Below are 18,803 nucleotides of genomic sequence, written 5' to 3'. Positions count from 1 at the left end.
TTGCTTATCTAAGAAATAAAATGCATACATGCGCAATAAAATTAACTGTAAAATATTTTTTTATCAAGCAAAGTGTCATGCTCATTGATTGGATTGCGTATTTAATAAATAAAATTTTAGATTCATATAAAGTGTCTTCAACACTGGTGAAGTAGCATTTGCTGGCTGTCCTTCCTTGCTAAATATTAACTTTTATTTATTCTTTTACAAAAAATGTTATGGTCCACAGGAAGTTGCATCGTTTAAAAACGAATCAAGACATCGTCAGAAGGGACGCGAGAGTACATACCAAGCTTAACATATTTAGCCTTGTCCTCCAGTGATAATGGTACTTGTAGGAAATGCAATATTAACTTAGGGGCGCGGCTGCGGACTGTGTGTGGACATACACAATTAGTCGCTTACCAAAAATGCATCAAGTGTCAGCCAGAGGGGATAATTTTTTGTGATCGTCATTAAAATGCATTAATCAGCATTGTCCACTCACATTTTTTTACGGAATTCAGCCCATACTGATACTGTTCTGTTTACAGTAAAGCATTCAGATACTAAACAGATCGTTTTCATAAATTTTTGGGAAATGCTTGGTAAACTTACCTCAGAAGGCCACCAGGTGGGGAGTAAGAGTAGCAGTGAAGTGTGGGATACTGGGGTCTCAGCATGAAGGAGAGAATAGCAGCAGTTCCGGCACCAAGAGAATGGCCAACAATCACCAGCCCGTAATGCATGGTGCCCTTGTTCTGTGAGAGACAGCCTGAGTCATCACACTGGCACACTATTTCTGGAATAATCATTCTTTGTAAGCTGCAGTAAGATGCTATTGCACAAGAAAGTAATCATGTACCAAGTCTCTCCCAAAGGCTTGTGACAATATCATCTCCTGCTCCAGTTTCTTCTTGATGTACTCTGCTGAGTAAACCATCCCCTGAGAGGAGAGAGACAAAAGGGTTAAGTGCGGCACAACAGAAGTCTGCTCTAATAAGCTCAGGCAATTCAAGTCATATTAGAAAGTGGGTGATTTAGCTCTCACCTTGTGACCAAGCCAGGTCCCTTGTTGTCCCTCCACCGGCAAACGCTCAGAATCCCCCGTCAGATCAGTCAAAGCATCCTGATCCCACACGCAAGACATATAAAAGAAAAATCAGCCAAAAGCAGAGAATAAAAAGTGTCAAAGAGTTGATTTAGTCAGAAAAAAATGTAACCCTTTCATCATGTTTATGCATTCCATGCTTAACTAAAAAAGAATATGTTGTGATTGGCATAGAATTAGAGGCTGTGGGATGAGAGGTTTGACTTGTGACGCAGTCATGAGTCATCTCAGATGGGTCAATCCCAGTTTTTGCAGCACGAGTTTCCTTCAGTGTTATGTAAACAATGGAAAGGACATTTATATTTGACTCTGACTGCTTAGGTGCCGAGCAGAAACAATGAGAGTTATCTGAACACTGCTTTAGGCCACACGATGAGGCAAACAAGTTTGTAAGCTTTAGCAATTCTTAGTGAGAAGTTGACGTTCACCTTTAGAGATAGGGTTCCTCTGATACTGATGACCACCTTTTTCTTCTCATGATCCACTGCCACAAAAAATGGGGTCTCGTAAACCTAAATGAAAAATGGATAGAAGACCGCTAATTAAATGGACAAGGATAAACAGGGGGTGGGGAAGAGACAACCGTGAATGCTTGCACCTAAACTCGCGTCCACTGGATATCAATGTGAATGTAACATTTGGAAATAAAAAGGATTACAATCAAACAAATCATAATCAAATGTACTCCCTACCAAAACTTGGCAAGGTGATTACACTACTCACGAAAAGGGATATATGGCTTTTGGGTGAAATACCAGCATAAACCTAAAATGCACTAAAATCTCACGCTAATTGTAGCTTTTTTTAAATGTACAACTGTTCAATGTTTCACTACTTACACACAACTTTGCCCTTCAGTTCCTTGTTAGAGAAAGTTGTGTAAAAAGTAGTGAAACATCAAACAGTTACAAGAATGAAGCTGGTCGTTCCAACTCGGTTTCTCACATATCTCACCTGGTCTGCCAGAGAATAAGAAGAAGCAGCAGAAGGGATCGGCAATGCAAACGTTTTTTATTTTTTTAAAAAGGGAAGAAAAACCAATGTAGCGACTCTTCCCGTCAGTAACCAACAACAATACAGCACTTCCTCATTATGCACCAAAGACGGTTATGGCGAGCGAGATGCATTCACAAACTCCCGGAATTGTGAATGTCAGACATTACTACACAAGTGAGCCGTTTTTTGCACGTTTGCTATGTTCTGTATTGCTGCAAGTTGTTGTGGAATGTATTCCATATTTTTGAATGTATTACTCAATTGTGATTGTATTTATATTACTAATGTATTTGAACAACTAGTAACTTGAAGTCACCAAATGTTATAGAATTATAAAGCATCGAAACACCAGCATCGTTTTTAAAAGTACAGATTTGGTAAGAGTATCGGTTAAAATACAAGCGACACCCATCCTTATGTACAGCTCTGCTCAACTTGCAGCGAGTACCCCTTTTTTGTATATTGAACTGATTATTTATTAATAAAGACTTTATTGATCCTACACGCAGCAATGTATTTGCATCCTGCGGTAAATCCAAACCAAATCATGGCAGATAGTGACAGTTCCGCTGTCATAACAGAGAGGTGTTCCTTTTAATGACACATCATGAACCCATTGTTATTTTACAGTTATCAATTAATGTTTCTGCTGTTTTAACAGACTTTTTTTGCTCTTCATGTTTTGATGCACATGCCTCATGGCTAATTATGCAAATTAGACGTGTTATTTCCTACGCCACAGAACATGTTTTCATTATGGTAAAAGTTAGAAAAGGTTACATTATTCCAGCCAATTATTTTCATTGCGCTTGGTGATGGAAGGATTTCATACAGCTGCTCGGCCATGGAAACATCTGCCATTAAGCTTCTGGTGCACAGCTTTAGTGTAAGTGTTCATGCCAGAGGAGGTTTGGAACGTCGCGGTTATTGAGTCAGCAGAACATTGGAAACATTTACCTCATCAATCTGCGACCCTGTTTTTTAACTTTATGATGTTTGCTATACTTGGACTTGAACAGAAAAGTTTGCCTTATAAGATAGAATACATTAGATTTCAGTGGCGATTGCTCTAAGACTAAAATGTAAAATGAAATAAGTGGTGAATTATTTACTTTTGGCTAATTATGTGCTACAATGACATGACTTTCTTCACTGTGCCTTAAGCAGTGTTGAAGCTGAGCGTCCATTGACTTCAATGGGGGAGCATAGAGTGGGTTGTTTCAACTACTGCCAAACTAGATAGTCATTGGATAAATGCATGACTTTGTCCTGTCCATCCGATGCTTGGCGTTTCTGGAAGCGAATAGAAAGTAGGCTTGGCTTCAGCTGGCCTGGACACTGGGCTTCAGCATAATCATTGAATGATCTGTCTGAGGCGGAATCTCTTTTTGATTGACAGCAAAGTGAGCGAATCAGTAATCTTAAAATATAAAACCATGCCAGAGAATTTTTCAAGTTTAATTCCGTTGCTCCGAGTTGATATGGGGAATTTTACAATCCTCTAAGTCAGTGTTTCCTAACCATAGTTGGGCGGAGAGCAACCCCTAGAGCAGGCCTGGGCAATAATTTTAACTCGGGGGGGGGATACATTTTGAGAAAAAAATGTCTCTATATCTATTTTTAGCAACACTAATACAACATCTCACAATAATGTCTGATTGAATGCTAAAAACGCTATGACAGACCACCTTAAAAAAAAAGGAATGGAATTTTAAATTTTTTTTACTGAATGAGACACCCAGAATGTACATAAATAAAGAATGCAGGATTTACAATATTAACTATGAACAATAAAACACTGAATATTGACAAAATATGTATGTCATACCTCCTCTCGATCGACATATTTTACAATCAAGAGAAACGCAACAAACACAGCAAAATATGAACGCGAAGGGTAAAAAAAACCCCACCTACAATCTGATACATCTGATGTATCACTAAGGTTTAGAACTTTGTTGTAAAAATCTTCTTCCGCGTCTCTCCCTGACACCCGCATTTCAGGCTGGCCGCTATGGAAACACTCTGTGGAAACGCTCCCGACCCACACTGCTTGGTGCCTCGTCTGTGACTTATATTACCATAGTAACTAATTAGATTACCATAGTAACTAATTATATTACCATAGTAACTAGTATATCATGCAAAAGTGCAGATTCAAACCATTGAAATACTTTGTATAGTTCAAGACTTCCGGTAATTTGAAAACATCACTGCACATCATAATGGCAGCTACAGTTTCCATATTAAAGATCTAAAAAAATTATTTGGGAACGTCCGGCGGGCCAGATTGAAAAGCTTAACTGGCCGCTTAAATTTGCCCAGGTCTGCCCTAGAGGGCAACCCAAAAATATCTGTTTCTCAGCTGTGGTCTGTATGGTCCGTAGCGGTACTCCGTTGTAATACACTTTTCCAACACTTGTGGCAGTAATGACAATCTTAAAGGGGAACATTATCACCAGACCTATGTAAGCGTCAATATATACCTTGATGTTGCAGAAAAAAGACCATATATTTTTTTAACCGATTTCCGAACTCTAAATGGGTGAATTTTGGCGAATTAAACGCCTTTCTATTATTCGCTCTTGGAGCGATGACGTCACAACGTGACGTCACATCGGGAAGCAATCCGCCATTTTCTCAAACACATTACAAACACCGAATCAAATCAGCTCTGTTATTTTCCGTTTTTTCGACTGTTTTCCGTACCTTGGAGACGTCATGCCTCGTCAGTGTGTTGTCGGAGGGTGTAACAACACGAACAGGGACGGATTCAAGTTGCACCAGTGGCCCAAAGATGCGAAAGTGACAAGAAATTGGACGTTTGTTCCGCACACTTTACCGACGAAAGCTATGCTACGACAGAGATGGCAAGAATGTGTGGATATCCTGCGACACTCAAAGCAGATGCATTTCCAACGATAAAGTCAAAGAAATCTGCCACCAGACCCCCATTATTATATTTTTCGAAGTTTTTTTCAAAATTTTACTCATCACGCAATATCCCTAAAAAAAGCTTCAAAGTGCCTGATTTTAACCACCCATCCATTTTCCTGTGACGTCACATAGTGAAGCCAACACAAACAAACATGGCGGAAAGAACAGCAAGCTATAGCGACATTAGCTCGGATTCAGACTCAGATTTCAGCGGCTTAAGCGATTCAACAGATTACGAATGTATTGAAACGGATGGTTGTAGTGTGGAGGCAGGTAGCAAAAACGAAATCCTCGCTTTCTCCCGTGTCGCTGGGTGCCGTGTCGTTTTCGTCGGTTTCGCTTGCATACGGTTCAAACCGATATGGCTCAATAGCTTCAGTTTCTTCTTCAATTTCGTTTTCGCTAAATGCCTCCACACTACAACCATCCGTTTCAATACATGCGTAATCTGTTGAATCGCTTAAGCCGCTGAAATCCGAGTCTGAATCCGAGCTAATGTCGCTATAGCTTGCTGTTCTATGCGCCATGTTTGTTTGTGTTGGCGTCACTATGTGACGTCACAGGAAAATGGACGGATGTATATAACGATGGTTAAAATCAGGCACTTTGAAGCTTTTTTTAGGGATATTGCGTGATGGGTAAACTTTTGAAAAAAACTTCGAAAAATAAAATAAGCCACTGGGAACTGATTTTTAATGGTTTTAACCCTTTTGAAATTGTGATAATGTTACCCTTTAAACAAACAGAAGAAGTCTGGAGCTATAGTTATAGAGAAGTTTCTTAAGCACAAATGGCTAAAGTGATGAAGGTGTATTTTCATTTTCACTTTAATATTTCAAAGATGTTATGTGATTGCGTCTACAGTGGAAGGGAACTGCTCGTACATTGGTCGTGTATATCGAACGTTCAATACATCTGGACCGAACAATGTGACTGTTTAATAGAAAATACATAAATAATGTATCATCTATGTATTGTTTCGATGAGGTTTTGACAGCTAATATCAAACTCAACTATCACGCTGCTCCTCACAAAAACACAAAAACACACATTCAAATACACTTAAACAGCAAAAAGACCATCCTGATGAGTCACAGGTTCACAAATATTTGTACTAAACAGAACGCTTAACATCACAGACAACATTAGGTGGTTATAATAAGTGAAACAGTTTCATTTACAGATTAGAATTAACATCCAGCCAGTAAGAACATGCTGTTTTGCCTGTGTATACACACACTACATCACTATGACAACACACACACACACACACACACACACACACACACACACACACACACACACACACACACACACACACACACACACACACACACACACACACACACACACACACACACACACACACACACACACACACACACACACACACACACACACACACACACACACACACACACACACACACACGTGAGAACTGCTTGGATTGAAACGGCCTTTTCAAATCTAAAGTGTTATCTTTTTTCTGGATCTCAATGACATTCACAAGTGTTGCAGTAATAAAACTCCATTCTCCACAACTTTTACACAACCAAGAAAAAAAAGCGTCTTGGCAAAGTCCGCCTCATTATTAATGAACCCGCCTTCATTCCAGACCTAAGCACTTTGGCCGCAGGCTGGATGAGATAATACGAATAAAGGAAATGTGTGTACCTTCAGGCGCGTAAAAAAGACTTCAGCTCAAACGGGAGAATAGGGCCCATAGTGCATAATCACTTTTTGCACTACTGATTGCAGCGCAATTGAAGTCGCGTAACCGTCATTTATCATCACTTTAAGGCAACAAGGGAAGTAAAAGGGAACTGCTTAAAAAGAACCATTTGTTTGCCGAGTACATGTTTCTCAGTGACCCCATTACAATGAAACATATACAGTCCATCCGGAAAGTATTCACAGAGCTTCACTTTTTCTACATTTTGTTATGTTACAGCCTTATTCCAAAATGGAATACATTCATATTTTTCTCAACATTCTACAGACAATATGACAATGTTGTTTTTTTAATTTGGTAAATTTATTTAAAAAAAATACAAAAATCACATGTACATAAGCATTCACAGCCTTTGCTCAATACTTTGTTGATGCACCTTTGGCAGAAATTACAGTCTCGAGTGTTTTTGAATATGATGCCACAAGCTTGGCACACATATATTTGGGAAGTTTCGCCCATTCCTTTTTGTAGCACCTCTCAAGCTCCATCAGGTTGGGTGGGAAGTTAAGTTAAAGTTAAAGTCCCAACGATTGTCACACACACACTGGGTGTGGTGAAATGTGTCCTCTGCATTTGAACCATCCCCATGTTCACCCTCTGGGAGGTGAGGTGAGCAGTGAGCAGCAGCATGCGCCGCGCTTGGGAATCATTTGGTGATTTAACCCCCAATTCCAACCCTTGATGCTGAGTACCAAGCAGTTGTTATCCAGGATGTCTCTGTACATTGCTGCATTCATCTTTCCCTCTATCCTGACTAGTCTCCCAGTTCCTGCTGCTGAAAAACGTCCCAACATCATGATGCTGCCACCACCGTGCTGCCAAAAGTGCATCAACAAAGTATTGAGCAAAGGCTGTGAATACTTATCTATTTTTTTTTGTTTTTTATAATCCATCCATCCATCCATCCATTTTCTACTGCTTGTCCCTCTTTGGGTCGCAGGGGTTGCTGGAGCCTTTCAATAATTTTGCAAAAAATAACTTCACATTGTCAACATGATGTATTGTCTATAGAATTTTGAGGACAAAACAAATTTATTCCATTTTAAAATAAGGCTGTAACATAAAATGGGGAAAAAGTGAAGCGCTGTGAATACTTTTCGGATGCACTGTAATAAACTTTAATATTACATTCATAAATATAATATTGTCTTCTATCATAGTATATAAAGAAAACATATTTGAGGGTTCCCTTTAATTGATCCCGATGGATCCCTGCGGGTTCCCTTTAATTGATCGTGTATTGCCACTAATGATTGTGTGCTTCCTTTTTACAAACCTCAGGAGTGCCCCACAATAATTAGACTTTGTATGAGGAAGTACCGCAAACAACCGCAAATGCTTTGACGATGACGTTGGAATACTCACAGCATCATGACAGGACGTGTAGACAATGTGAACTTGCTTGCGCTCCTCGTCCAGGAAATATCTGCGTATGGCCAAAACGTTACAACTACAACAATTGTCCTCCTCCACTGTCACTGACTGGGACAAACGCGAGCCGGACACGGACGTGCAGCTGGGAGAGAAAAGGAAAAACACACACAGTGGTTTAAAAAAAAAAAAAAGAAAAAAAAAGAAAGAAACTGACATTTAACATATGTAAAATACAAAATCCCATTACAGTTAATCTGTGTAAGTATGTGCTTAATACAATCTCGCTTTGAGTCGGGTACAACCGCCTCGGTGGATTACCGTTTAGCAAGTGTTGACGCATGCAACATATGATGCTCGCTGAAGTGCCCCGGAGACACAAATTGATCAAAAGCGAGTGACTATATGGTTGAGGGCTTACGGGCAGGTGCTAACGAGGCGGCACAGTCCGCAGGCTGGCTTCCTCATCAGATACATGGGCCAGCCGTACGCAGCGAGAGCGAACAACATGTAGTCGCACACATCCTTGTACATGGCCATCTCGGTCTGGGGTAGGAGAAGACAGAAAACACATGATTGCATTCAGCACAGTCAACTACTGCAGCTCACATAAATAAAGCTGGAAAAAAAATATGCTTTCAGAGTCAAGGATTTTCATTTTAGAAATCAATTACCTACAGTATAATCCATTTACAATACACTGTAAACACACTACTCATGAAAAGTTCAGGGTATTGAGCTTTTGGATTAAATTTCAGGATGAAGCTAAAATGCACTGTAATCTTTACAAGTGAACTTCATTTGACCTTCTCTCAACTTTTTAAATTGTCCAATGTGTCAGTACGGCGTGGCGCAGTGGGAAAATGGCCGTGCGCGACCCGAGGGTCCCTGGTTCAATCCCCACCTAGTACCAACCTCGTCATGTCCGTTGTGTCCTGAGCAAGACACTTCACCCTTGCTCCTGATGGGTGCTGGTTAGCGCCTTGCATGGCAGCTCCCTCCATCAGTGTGTGAATGTGTGTGTGAATGGATAAATGTGGAAGTAGTGTCAAAGCGCTTTGAGTACCTTGAAGGTAGAAAAGCGCTATACAAGTACAACCCATTTATCATTTATTTACTTTTTGCACAACTTGCTCTTTTCCAACAAGTCCATTTATGTGACTCTTGCAATCTATTTGTATTTATTCAAATCCTGTATATTCCATTTGATTGTATTCCTAGCATATTTTGTTGCTTTTATAAAATATGTATTGTTTATTTTTCCTCTTTCATAGGAATAGAACATGCAAACTGTGTGGAGTTTGCATGTTCTCCCCGTGACTGCGTGGGTTCCCTCCGGGTACTCCGGCTTCCTCCCACGTCCAAAGACATGCACCTGGGGATAGGTTGATTGGCAACACTAAATTGGCCCTAGTGTGGGAATGTGAGTGTGAATGTTGTCTGTCTATCTGTGTTGGCCCTGTGATGAAGTGGCGACTTGTCCAGGGTGTACCCCACCTTCCGCCCGAATGCAGCTAAGATAGGCTCCAGCACCCCCGCGACCCCGAACGGGACAAGCGGTAGGAAATGGATGGATGGATAGTACTTTTAATGGATGGATGGATGGATAGTACTTTTAGTAACGTATTTTTCGGATTATAAATCGCAGTTTTTTTCATAGTTTGGCCGGGGGTGCGATTTATACTCCGGAGCGACTTATGTGTGAAATTATTAACACATTACCGTAAAATATCAAATAATATTATTTATCTAATTCACGGAAGAGACGAAGCACATGTCAGCAATCGTCATAGACACGTCAACCAATAGGAATTCGGCGGGGGAGGGTCATGGCAGAAGTGCATTGTGGGTCATGGGATGCTAACTGCTATATGCTATATGCTACTGCCGTAGATATTAAAATGGATCATTTGAACATTGGCGGTAACTTATAAAAACTGAGAAGGGTTGAACAAAAATGGCACCGAAAAGGAAATCATATACTGCAGATTACAAGCTGGACGTAGTGAAATATGCAGCAGAAAACGGCGATCGAGCAGCAGAAAGAAAGGACATACCAGGAGCGATAAGGAGGAAGAAGATTTCATCGGATTTAGCGATCAGGAGTGACAGATTGTTTGGTAAACGTATAGCATGTTCTATATGTTATAGTTATTTGAATGACTCTTACCATAATGTTACGTTAACACACCAGGCACATTCTCAGTTGGTTATTTATGTGTCATATAACGTACACTTATTCAGCCTGTTGTTCACTATTCTTTATTTATGTTAAATTGCCTTTCAAATGTCTATTCTTGGTGATGGATTTTATCAAATACATTTCCCCCAAAAATGCGACTTATACTCTAGTGCGACGTATATATGATTTTTTTCCTTCTTTATTATGTATTTTCGGCCAGTGCAACGTATAGTCCGGAGCGACGTACAATCCGAAAAACACGGTGGTTATTTTTCTTGGAATTGAGCTACTGCAATTAAAACATTTCCCTTGTGGATAAATAAAGTTTGTCTAAGTCGAGGTTGCAACCTGCTGATGAGGCACTAAGCTTCGTACGAGTAGGGATGGGTATTGAACCTTGATTTTGTTATGGCACCAATGACGACATAATTGGCCATAAGCAGATTAAGGATGGCTACCTGTAACATTTTAACCTATTTAGTACCAATTCCCGGTACCTGGGCTTTGATACGGATAATAATTGGTACAATTTTCCGGTACTTTTGTGTGTTCATGTGTTAACAAATGTTAAATATTTTTTAATTTCACACTGAGCTAATAATGATAACTGTGCTATCCAGTTGCTTTATCTTGTTTTCTTACACTTTTGAGTCTCTATTACAAGTATTATATAGTAGACCTTGCGTGCAGTTGCAATTCCAAAACGTTAGATGTCAGTAGTGCATACTTGCCAACCTTGAGACCTCCGATTTCGGGAGGTGGGAGGCGTGGTCGGGGGCGTGGTTAAGAGGGGAGGAGTATATTTACAGCTAGAATTCACCAACTCGAGTATTTCATACATACATACATACATACATACATACATATATATATTATATATGTATGTATGAAATACTTGACTTTCAGTGAATTCTAGCTATATATATATATATATATATATATTTATTTATTTTATTATATATATAAATAAAATAAATACTTGAATTTCAGTGTTCATTTATTTACACATATACACACACATAACACTCATCTACTCATTGTTGTACTTGAAAGTACAATGCAATACAATTCCGGGGCAATGGCACCTATCAAATACACAGTAATGAAAACACAGTTGTTCTACTAACTGTACTGTGTGTTATGAGAGTAGAGTATGTGTGTGTGGCCCTTTAATAGGTGACAGCATGTGAGGTGAGTGACGTCATTGAGTGTGGGCGAGAGAAGAGAGGGAGCGGTAGCGTGAGTGGGGCAAGGGACTAGTTGGTTTTGTGTTGGATTGGATGTGTGCAAGCAATCAATAAAGCAAGATTTGCAACTAATTGCTGGACTCATCATTTACCCTAAAGTCTTCCGCTGTGGAGACCCACTGCCGGGTAAGGTGAAGGGTGTTGCCCCGAGCATACATCGGCCCTGGAGAAGTGTCTCTCCTGCGCTCTTCACTACGGTCTCGTTCTTCTGCTTCGTCTCCTTGTGTGCGCACACTGGACTCAGGTCCGCATAAAGCTGGAGGCCACGCCCCCTCCAGCTCCGGCTGAATTCCGGGAGATTTTCGGGAGAAAATTTCTTCCGGGAGGTTTTCGGTAGAGGCGCTGAATTTCGGGAGTCTCCCGGAAAATCCGGGAGGGTTGGCAAGTATGCAGTAGTGTACAGACTACGGCAGAGCCGTGCATAGAGAGAGTATGGCCAACTAAACGAGAGGCGCCATCTTTGCTACCAATAATGTGTGCGCCTGTGCCCGTTGGCATGCAATCTTAGTTTTCATGACAAAATCAACATAAAATAATAAGTCTAAATATAGTTCTAAACATACTTGAGCTCTTAAACCTACAATAAAATGTGCTTTTATTTCGTCAAAGTATAATTTTGCGGCCGCATTTGATGCACCCTGCTGCTACATAATGCAGTGTTGAGTGACCAGCAGGCACTCTAACACACAATACATGTAAAAAAAAATACACAGAACAACCAAAAAATACCTTATTATCCTCATTAGGCCAAAATTATCATTAACTTTGGGTGAACAATCACGGAGAAATTATGACTTTTCCCCATATTTTTGCACAATATGGGAACACTGACGAGCAGTAGAGAATATGGAGTAATTTTTGGTCCAGAACATATTTTGCTTTATACCATACCATACCAATTTTATGTATAAATTCATTGACATATTTCTTGCCACTTTATGCTGTATATTTTTGAGATTTCCAGTTGGTTTCCTCAACTATTAAAACACCCAAAATGTTGGTTCTTTTATTCTGTTAACAATACTCCGTCTATTTCTATTTGTGTTTGACTTTCTCTTCTACTGTTACCGAACAGCATTATTTTGGTTTCACTGAGATTCAAAGATAGTCAGTTTTTTTTCAAACCATCTTTTTAATTTGTTAATTTCTTCTGTTATTATTTAAATTAGCTTATGAGTGTTCTCTCCTAAACAAAACGCAGACGTTGTATCGTGTGTTTAACTCGTAATCTGTGGCTCTCCAGTGTTGATGGCAAACTTTTACTTCCCATAGGTGTCTGCTTTCCAGGTTGCGGGGAAAGTGATGTAAAAATGTTTTGCATTTTTCGCGGGTGGAGCAGCCCCATGCTGCACAACAGGACAATTTTACATGTTGAAACAAGCGGATGGATGGAAAATGTAACACGGAAGCGTTGAACATCAGCTCAACCTTGGTTACAGTCATGGCGCCCTGTAGTCAAGTAAGTGCGTTTTGACTAATCATGTAGGAGTTGGTCGAAAACCGGGTTGGCCAGACTCTCTTTATACATGGCTCTGGACTACAATGTGTTGCTGTTTGATTGTAATGTGCATCAGTTGTAATTATGATTATCAAATTTAGAGGCGTTGAAATTGCTGTATAAAATGTATATGGCAAAGCCAATGTAAACTACAATTGCGCTAATGCTATTTGAAAAGTGAAGCCTTACTGTTCTTCTGACCACATTCTATCAGAGGTGCTTTTTTATCACGTCCTGGTGTCCGGCACCTTGGCTGTGGAACTTGAAGGAGAGTGCCCGCTAGGCTGCACAAATTTGAGAAAAAACCTAACTGCGATTTTTCTCTCCAAAATTACAATTGCGATTCCATTTGCGATTTTTATGTTTTTTACATTTAAATGCATAACATTGTGAATAATAACGGGTGAAAGAAGGCATGATACTTTTGGACTGTCAATCAACATTTCTGTACCAAGGTGCCACACATTAGGACAATATGCAATTATATCCTTTAAAAAATATCTGGCTTTTGCAGACAGACTCAGAGCCTTTGTATACATCATGAACGGACAAGAACTATACAGTGTTTATAATGTAATCAGAATATATGATAATAATGCAATCAACCAATTAAAAGGATATAAACTTTTCTTTCTCATCACTGTAGAATTGTTTACCATTGTACTGTAATTGGAACGTAAACAACTTTTTTATCCTAATAAATAAATGAACAAACAAAAAAATAAAATACACTAATTTCTGTAAGAAATAATTTAACCTAAATAAATACTGAACGTCTTAAAGTGAATTTTTCCCCCCAGTTGGACAAACTTACCGTATTTTTCGGATTATAAATCGCTCCGGAGTATAAATCGCTCCGGAGTATAAATCGCTCTGGAGTATAAATCGCACCGGCCGAAAATGCATAATAAAGAAGGAAAAAAACATATATAAGTCGCAGTAGAGTATGAGTCGCATTTTTTGGGGAAACTTATTTGATAAAATCCAACACCAAGAATAGACATTTGAAAGGTAATTTAAAATAAATAAAGAATAGTGAACAACAGGCTGTATAAGTGTACGTTATATCAGTGGTCCCCAACCTTTTTGTCCCACGGACCGGGGGACAAACTTTAATTTTTTTATTTTTTTGTCATAGAAAAATACAATCATGTGTGCTTACGGACTGTATCCCTGCAGACTGTATTGATCTATATTGATATATAATGTAGGAACCAGAAATATTAATAACAGAAAGAAACAACCCTTTTGTGCGAATGAGTGTGAATGAGTGTAGGGGATGGGTTGGTGCACTAATTGTAAGTGTATCTTGTGTTTTTAATGTTGATTTAATAAAAATAAAAAATAAAAATAATTTTTTTTAAATGTATTTATTTTTTTAAATTTCTTGTGCGGCCCGATACGAATCGATCCACGGGCCGGTACCGGGCCGCGGCCCGGTGGTTGGGGAGCACTGCGTTATATGACGCATAAATAACGAACTGAGAACGTGCCTGGTATGTTAACGTAACATATTACGGTAAGAGTCATTCAAATAACTATAACATATAGAACATGCTATACATTTACCAAACAATCTGTCACTCCTAATCGCTAAATCCCATGAAATCTTCTCCCTCGGTGTCGCTTCTAAACAACTCTGCCAACTTCAAAGGTAGACAATGCGCTGCTTCCTCTTCTATAAATAATATTATTTGATATTTTACGGTAATGTCTTAATCATTTCACACATAAGTCGCTCCAGAGTATAAACTATGAAAAAAACTGCGATTTATAATCCGAAAAACGGTAGACGGCTTGTTTTTGTCTTTTTTGCCATCACGTGATCACGGCATTCTCGCTCGTTCAACCGTGTTGATGGTCTCATATTGCCCATCCGGGTTGAAGCTGAAATATTCCCACAACGGGACATTTGGCTTTGTAATCATATTTTCCTCTGAATTTGTGTTACTTGGTGGAACTTTTCACTAGCAAGTCTCGAGTACGGAAGCTGTCTGTCTGTGCCTCTTGTGTCTGTAAAGCTGGCGCCCCGCTCTCTGCCCACTGAGACAGAGATTGTGAATGACTAACAGGACATCTCACTTCGTTCAGTTGATTCTACTGTGAAATAAACACGCTCAGGTGCTGAGAGCGAGGCACAGTGAGACTTCTTTCTCCCAGTTTGAAGCTGGAGATGAAGAAAACAAACACACACGGAAATACCAATTGATCGATGCCGGCAAAGTATTTCGGATTCATTTCAATTTACCGTTTGATTAATTGACTTAATAAATATTGGTCCAGCCCTACTCAGCATCAAAACTTTTTCGAAGATCTAAGTGGTGTTTGTTATTAGCGTACTTACAGCCTCCGCTGCAGCGCACAGAAACTTGCAGTTTTCTTAAACACTTTTGATTGGCCTGGAGGCAACGGACGCAATGCTCAATGATTATGAATGGCTAACATGTCTGACATTTGAATGCCGGTGACAGCAGGAAAAAAAATAACGCCTCTTGCAGTTATTAACCTTACTATCGATTCGATTTTTAATTGTAAAACTCTCGGGGCCGCGCATCTTCCGGGGCACTGTTTGCTAGCTCTTGGTGTGTGATGTACGCAAAACACTTAATGTGCAGTTCCAATCCCTCGTGCATGGCCAAAACATCTGACTGCCAGTTTTTCTCTAAAAGAGAAATATTGTCACATTTAATCTTGCGAGATTTCACCACACCACTAGCAAAAAGGCATTGTTTTTAAACTAAATGTGTAGGTCTTCCATTTTTTAAGTCCCGATTTTGTATCGGTTAAAAAGTCAACTATACCCATCCTTACCTCTGAGAACATATTGTATATCAATTATTAGGTGTCACCAAAATACCAATTCTAATTGAACAAAGGACATGAATTAGTCCATTCATGGATCACACAGGTATGTGAATTTTGCTGTTCAGTAAGTTGTGCAAAAAGTACTGAAACATTGAACACCTAAAGTTTACAGCAGGTCAAACTAGATAGAAACTGTAACGGTTGTAATGTATTTTAGCTTCATTCTGAAATTTCCTCGTAAAACCCAACATCCCTAATATTTGTGAGTAATTGTAATTCCAAGAGCATTGAAACAGCTTCATCACATTAAAGAGATTTTACAAATAAATACACAGTGGTACCTCAACTTAAGAGTTCCCCAACTAACGAGTGTTTTGAGATAGGAGTTGTCTCTCGGCTAATTCTTGTGTTTTAAGTTACAAGCAAAAATTTGAGTTGCAAGCATCCCCGCCATACGTTGGCGTAGCAAATTTCACAGTAAATCCTGTAAGATTCGACATTTCATCTTACTCACTAGCTTTAGCTTATAGCAAGAGATCAACATAACTTCCTAAGGAAGGAAAAAAAGTGAGTGTGAAGGACAGTGCTGGGAAGAAGTGGATGATATTCAAGAATGAATTAAAAACATTAACCAAGCGTGTCACCAACTTGCAAAGCAATTAGAGCTTATGCCTTCTAGTTTGCACCATACTGAAGGAGGAGTCTAACGCCAGCCAAGAATGTTAAATTAATATCTAAAACGGTGGGCATTTATAAATGAAAATATGGGAAAGTTGCTGATAGTGTTTGACAGAGAAGCAGCTGGAAGGACATACCACAGAAGTTTGCTCTCAAAGGTAAATGCTATACATTATAATTAGAATAAATCATAAAACTACAGTGGTTGTTAGAAGTACATTTTATTTTATTATTTTTCTCTACAATATTTATTTTTTAAAGCATATTACATGTTAAAACTGTGCTGTTTTGCAGGGCCAAGCACCAATTAAATGGAATTCAATTCATTTCAATGCAAGACGTTGATTTAAGATACAAGTGTTTTGAGTTGAGAGTTCCGTCACAGAACCAAACAAGTATAAATAAATACTATAGTAATTAGTATTTTATGTTTTTTATGATGCAATTATACATGGTTTTCAACCTTGGCTTAATCCCTTCATCAGATACAGTGACTCACCGAGTTCTTCAGGTCCAGATATCTAGTGTTTCGTGTAACAGGCATCCCAGAAAGGAAGGCTAATATATCATTGTTTCCCTGAGAAGGACAAAATAACATAGCAGTTAGAGGAGCAATGTGAGCACATACTGTATTGAATAGACTGATACCTGGTCCAATATAGACGATCTTTTAGATCTCTGCGTCTGACGCAGGAGTACCAATCCAGCAATAATATCACTCGGCACAATGTCCAGGTCTCGGAAGAACTCTGCAAAAATGCTTGCCACCTCTGAATATGCATCCTGCAGAGGAAACAGCAGCTATCAGGACATCTGTAATATATTGAATATCTCAAAAGCAGCTTCATTGCAGTAAGTGTGTGTCCCTCACTGATTGTGTATCCTGTGCTCTTGTGCAGCACATGAAGAATTTTAGTCTTCTGCTCCAGCTGCTGGCTTGACCTTCCTCAAGTCTGTGTCTAAAAAAACAAAAAAGTTAAATAAAGGGATAAATCAATTGGAATCTCTTGTGTGTGACACGAAATGGTAGTTAGTACCTGAGCGTGTATGTTGTGAGGTTTCGTTGACGCCGGCGAGTTGCTTTCAGTTTGACGAATGTCCGACCAGTTGGATCAAAAGTGCACATGAGAGTGATGCAGACGCTGAATATCACTAGCCAGTTGCATGCAACGATCCCTGCAAGACCATTAAAAATACAATGTAATGGGTAAACAGCAATTGTTTAATCAAATCGAAATAAAAACATATTACAATTAATTAAAAAAATATGCTGTAATGGGTAAACAGCAATTGTTTAATCAAATCATAATTAAAAAATATCAGTAATAATATTGAAGGTATTGGTATTATTAGTTTATTTTGTACATACATATACTGTAGTTACACTGTATTAGGGAAGAAACAATATGAACAATTTTTTTTTGCGTGACCAAAATCATCACGTTTATCATCAATATTGCGGTATTGTTGAATGTGCTCGGAAAGTACTTGTACACACACTGAAATCATTTGACCAAGTTTTTTTGTTTTTTAAATAACTAAATTAAAAAGTAATTGTTAGAAAACCCACTGTTTTGCATGTTTTGTGTTTCTTGTACTTAACTGATAGTTTTAGTCTTAGTATTTTATCTGTTTTATTGGCTAAGCTTTTATTGTTTTAAACATAAGGGACGGCGTGGCGCAGTGGTAGAATGGCCGTGCGCGACCCAAGGGTCCCTGGTTCAATCCCCACCTAGTACCAACCTCGTCATGTCCGTTGTGTCCTGAGCAAGACACTTCACCCTTGCTCCTGATGGGTGCTGGTTAGCGCCTTGCATGGCAGCTCCCTCCATCAGTGTGTGAATGTGTGTGTGAATGGGTAAATGTGGAAGTAGTGTCAAAGCGCTTTGAGTACCTTGAAGGTAGAAAAGCGCTATACAAGTACAACCCATTTATCATTTATTTATTTATAACATTGGTTAGAACTGTAGCACTGTAAGATTTATTTTAGTAAAAAGTATGTAACAAATAAAATCTATTTTAATTATTTATTATTTCTGGTGCAGTGTTGTGGTGTCCTACTCTGCTCAGCTGTCTATGAACGCACCGTAAAAACACCTTCGTCTGGTATTCCTATAGACACTCACTCTGTTGTAAGAGAGCACAGCTTGCAGGTTCCATGTGGACAATTGAATATCTTAGTTCCGCAGACAGCTATGTGTTTACATAAGTTTAGATTGGGGTATGTTGTTTCTTATTAGGAAAAAGTTAATGTATCTTGTTTTTAT

General features: G+C 39.1%; 1 protein-coding gene across 2 annotated transcripts in view; it reads right to left on the bottom strand.

Moving 5' to 3' along the window:
• Positions 1-18,803, bottom strand: part of LOC133615989 (diacylglycerol lipase-alpha-like) — a 91,388-nt gene that overhangs the window by 19,903 nt on the left and 52,682 nt on the right. For both annotated transcript variants that reach the window (XM_061974941.2, XM_061974942.2), the window contains exons 5-14: positions 17,574-17,712; positions 17,408-17,495; positions 17,185-17,319; positions 17,036-17,113; positions 8,548-8,672; positions 8,121-8,271; positions 1,519-1,602; positions 1,031-1,108; positions 845-925; positions 598-740 (exon numbers count right to left, since the gene is read on the bottom strand). In XM_061974941.2, coding sequence (XP_061830925.1) covers positions 598-740; positions 845-925; positions 1,031-1,108; positions 1,519-1,602; positions 8,121-8,271; positions 8,548-8,672; positions 17,036-17,113; positions 17,185-17,319; positions 17,408-17,495; positions 17,574-17,712 — 1,102 coding nt within the window. The remainder of the gene's footprint in view (positions 1-597; positions 741-844; positions 926-1,030; positions 1,109-1,518; positions 1,603-8,120; positions 8,272-8,547; positions 8,673-17,035; positions 17,114-17,184; positions 17,320-17,407; positions 17,496-17,573; positions 17,713-18,803) is intronic.

This window comes from Nerophis lumbriciformis, linkage group LG15, assembly GCF_033978685.3.
Source record: "Nerophis lumbriciformis linkage group LG15, RoL_Nlum_v2.1, whole genome shotgun sequence".
Taxonomy (NCBI): Eukaryota; Metazoa; Chordata; class Actinopteri; order Syngnathiformes; family Syngnathidae; genus Nerophis; species Nerophis lumbriciformis.
Note: the sequence above shows the minus strand (reverse complement) of the source record. Positions and strands in the feature narration are given on the sequence as shown.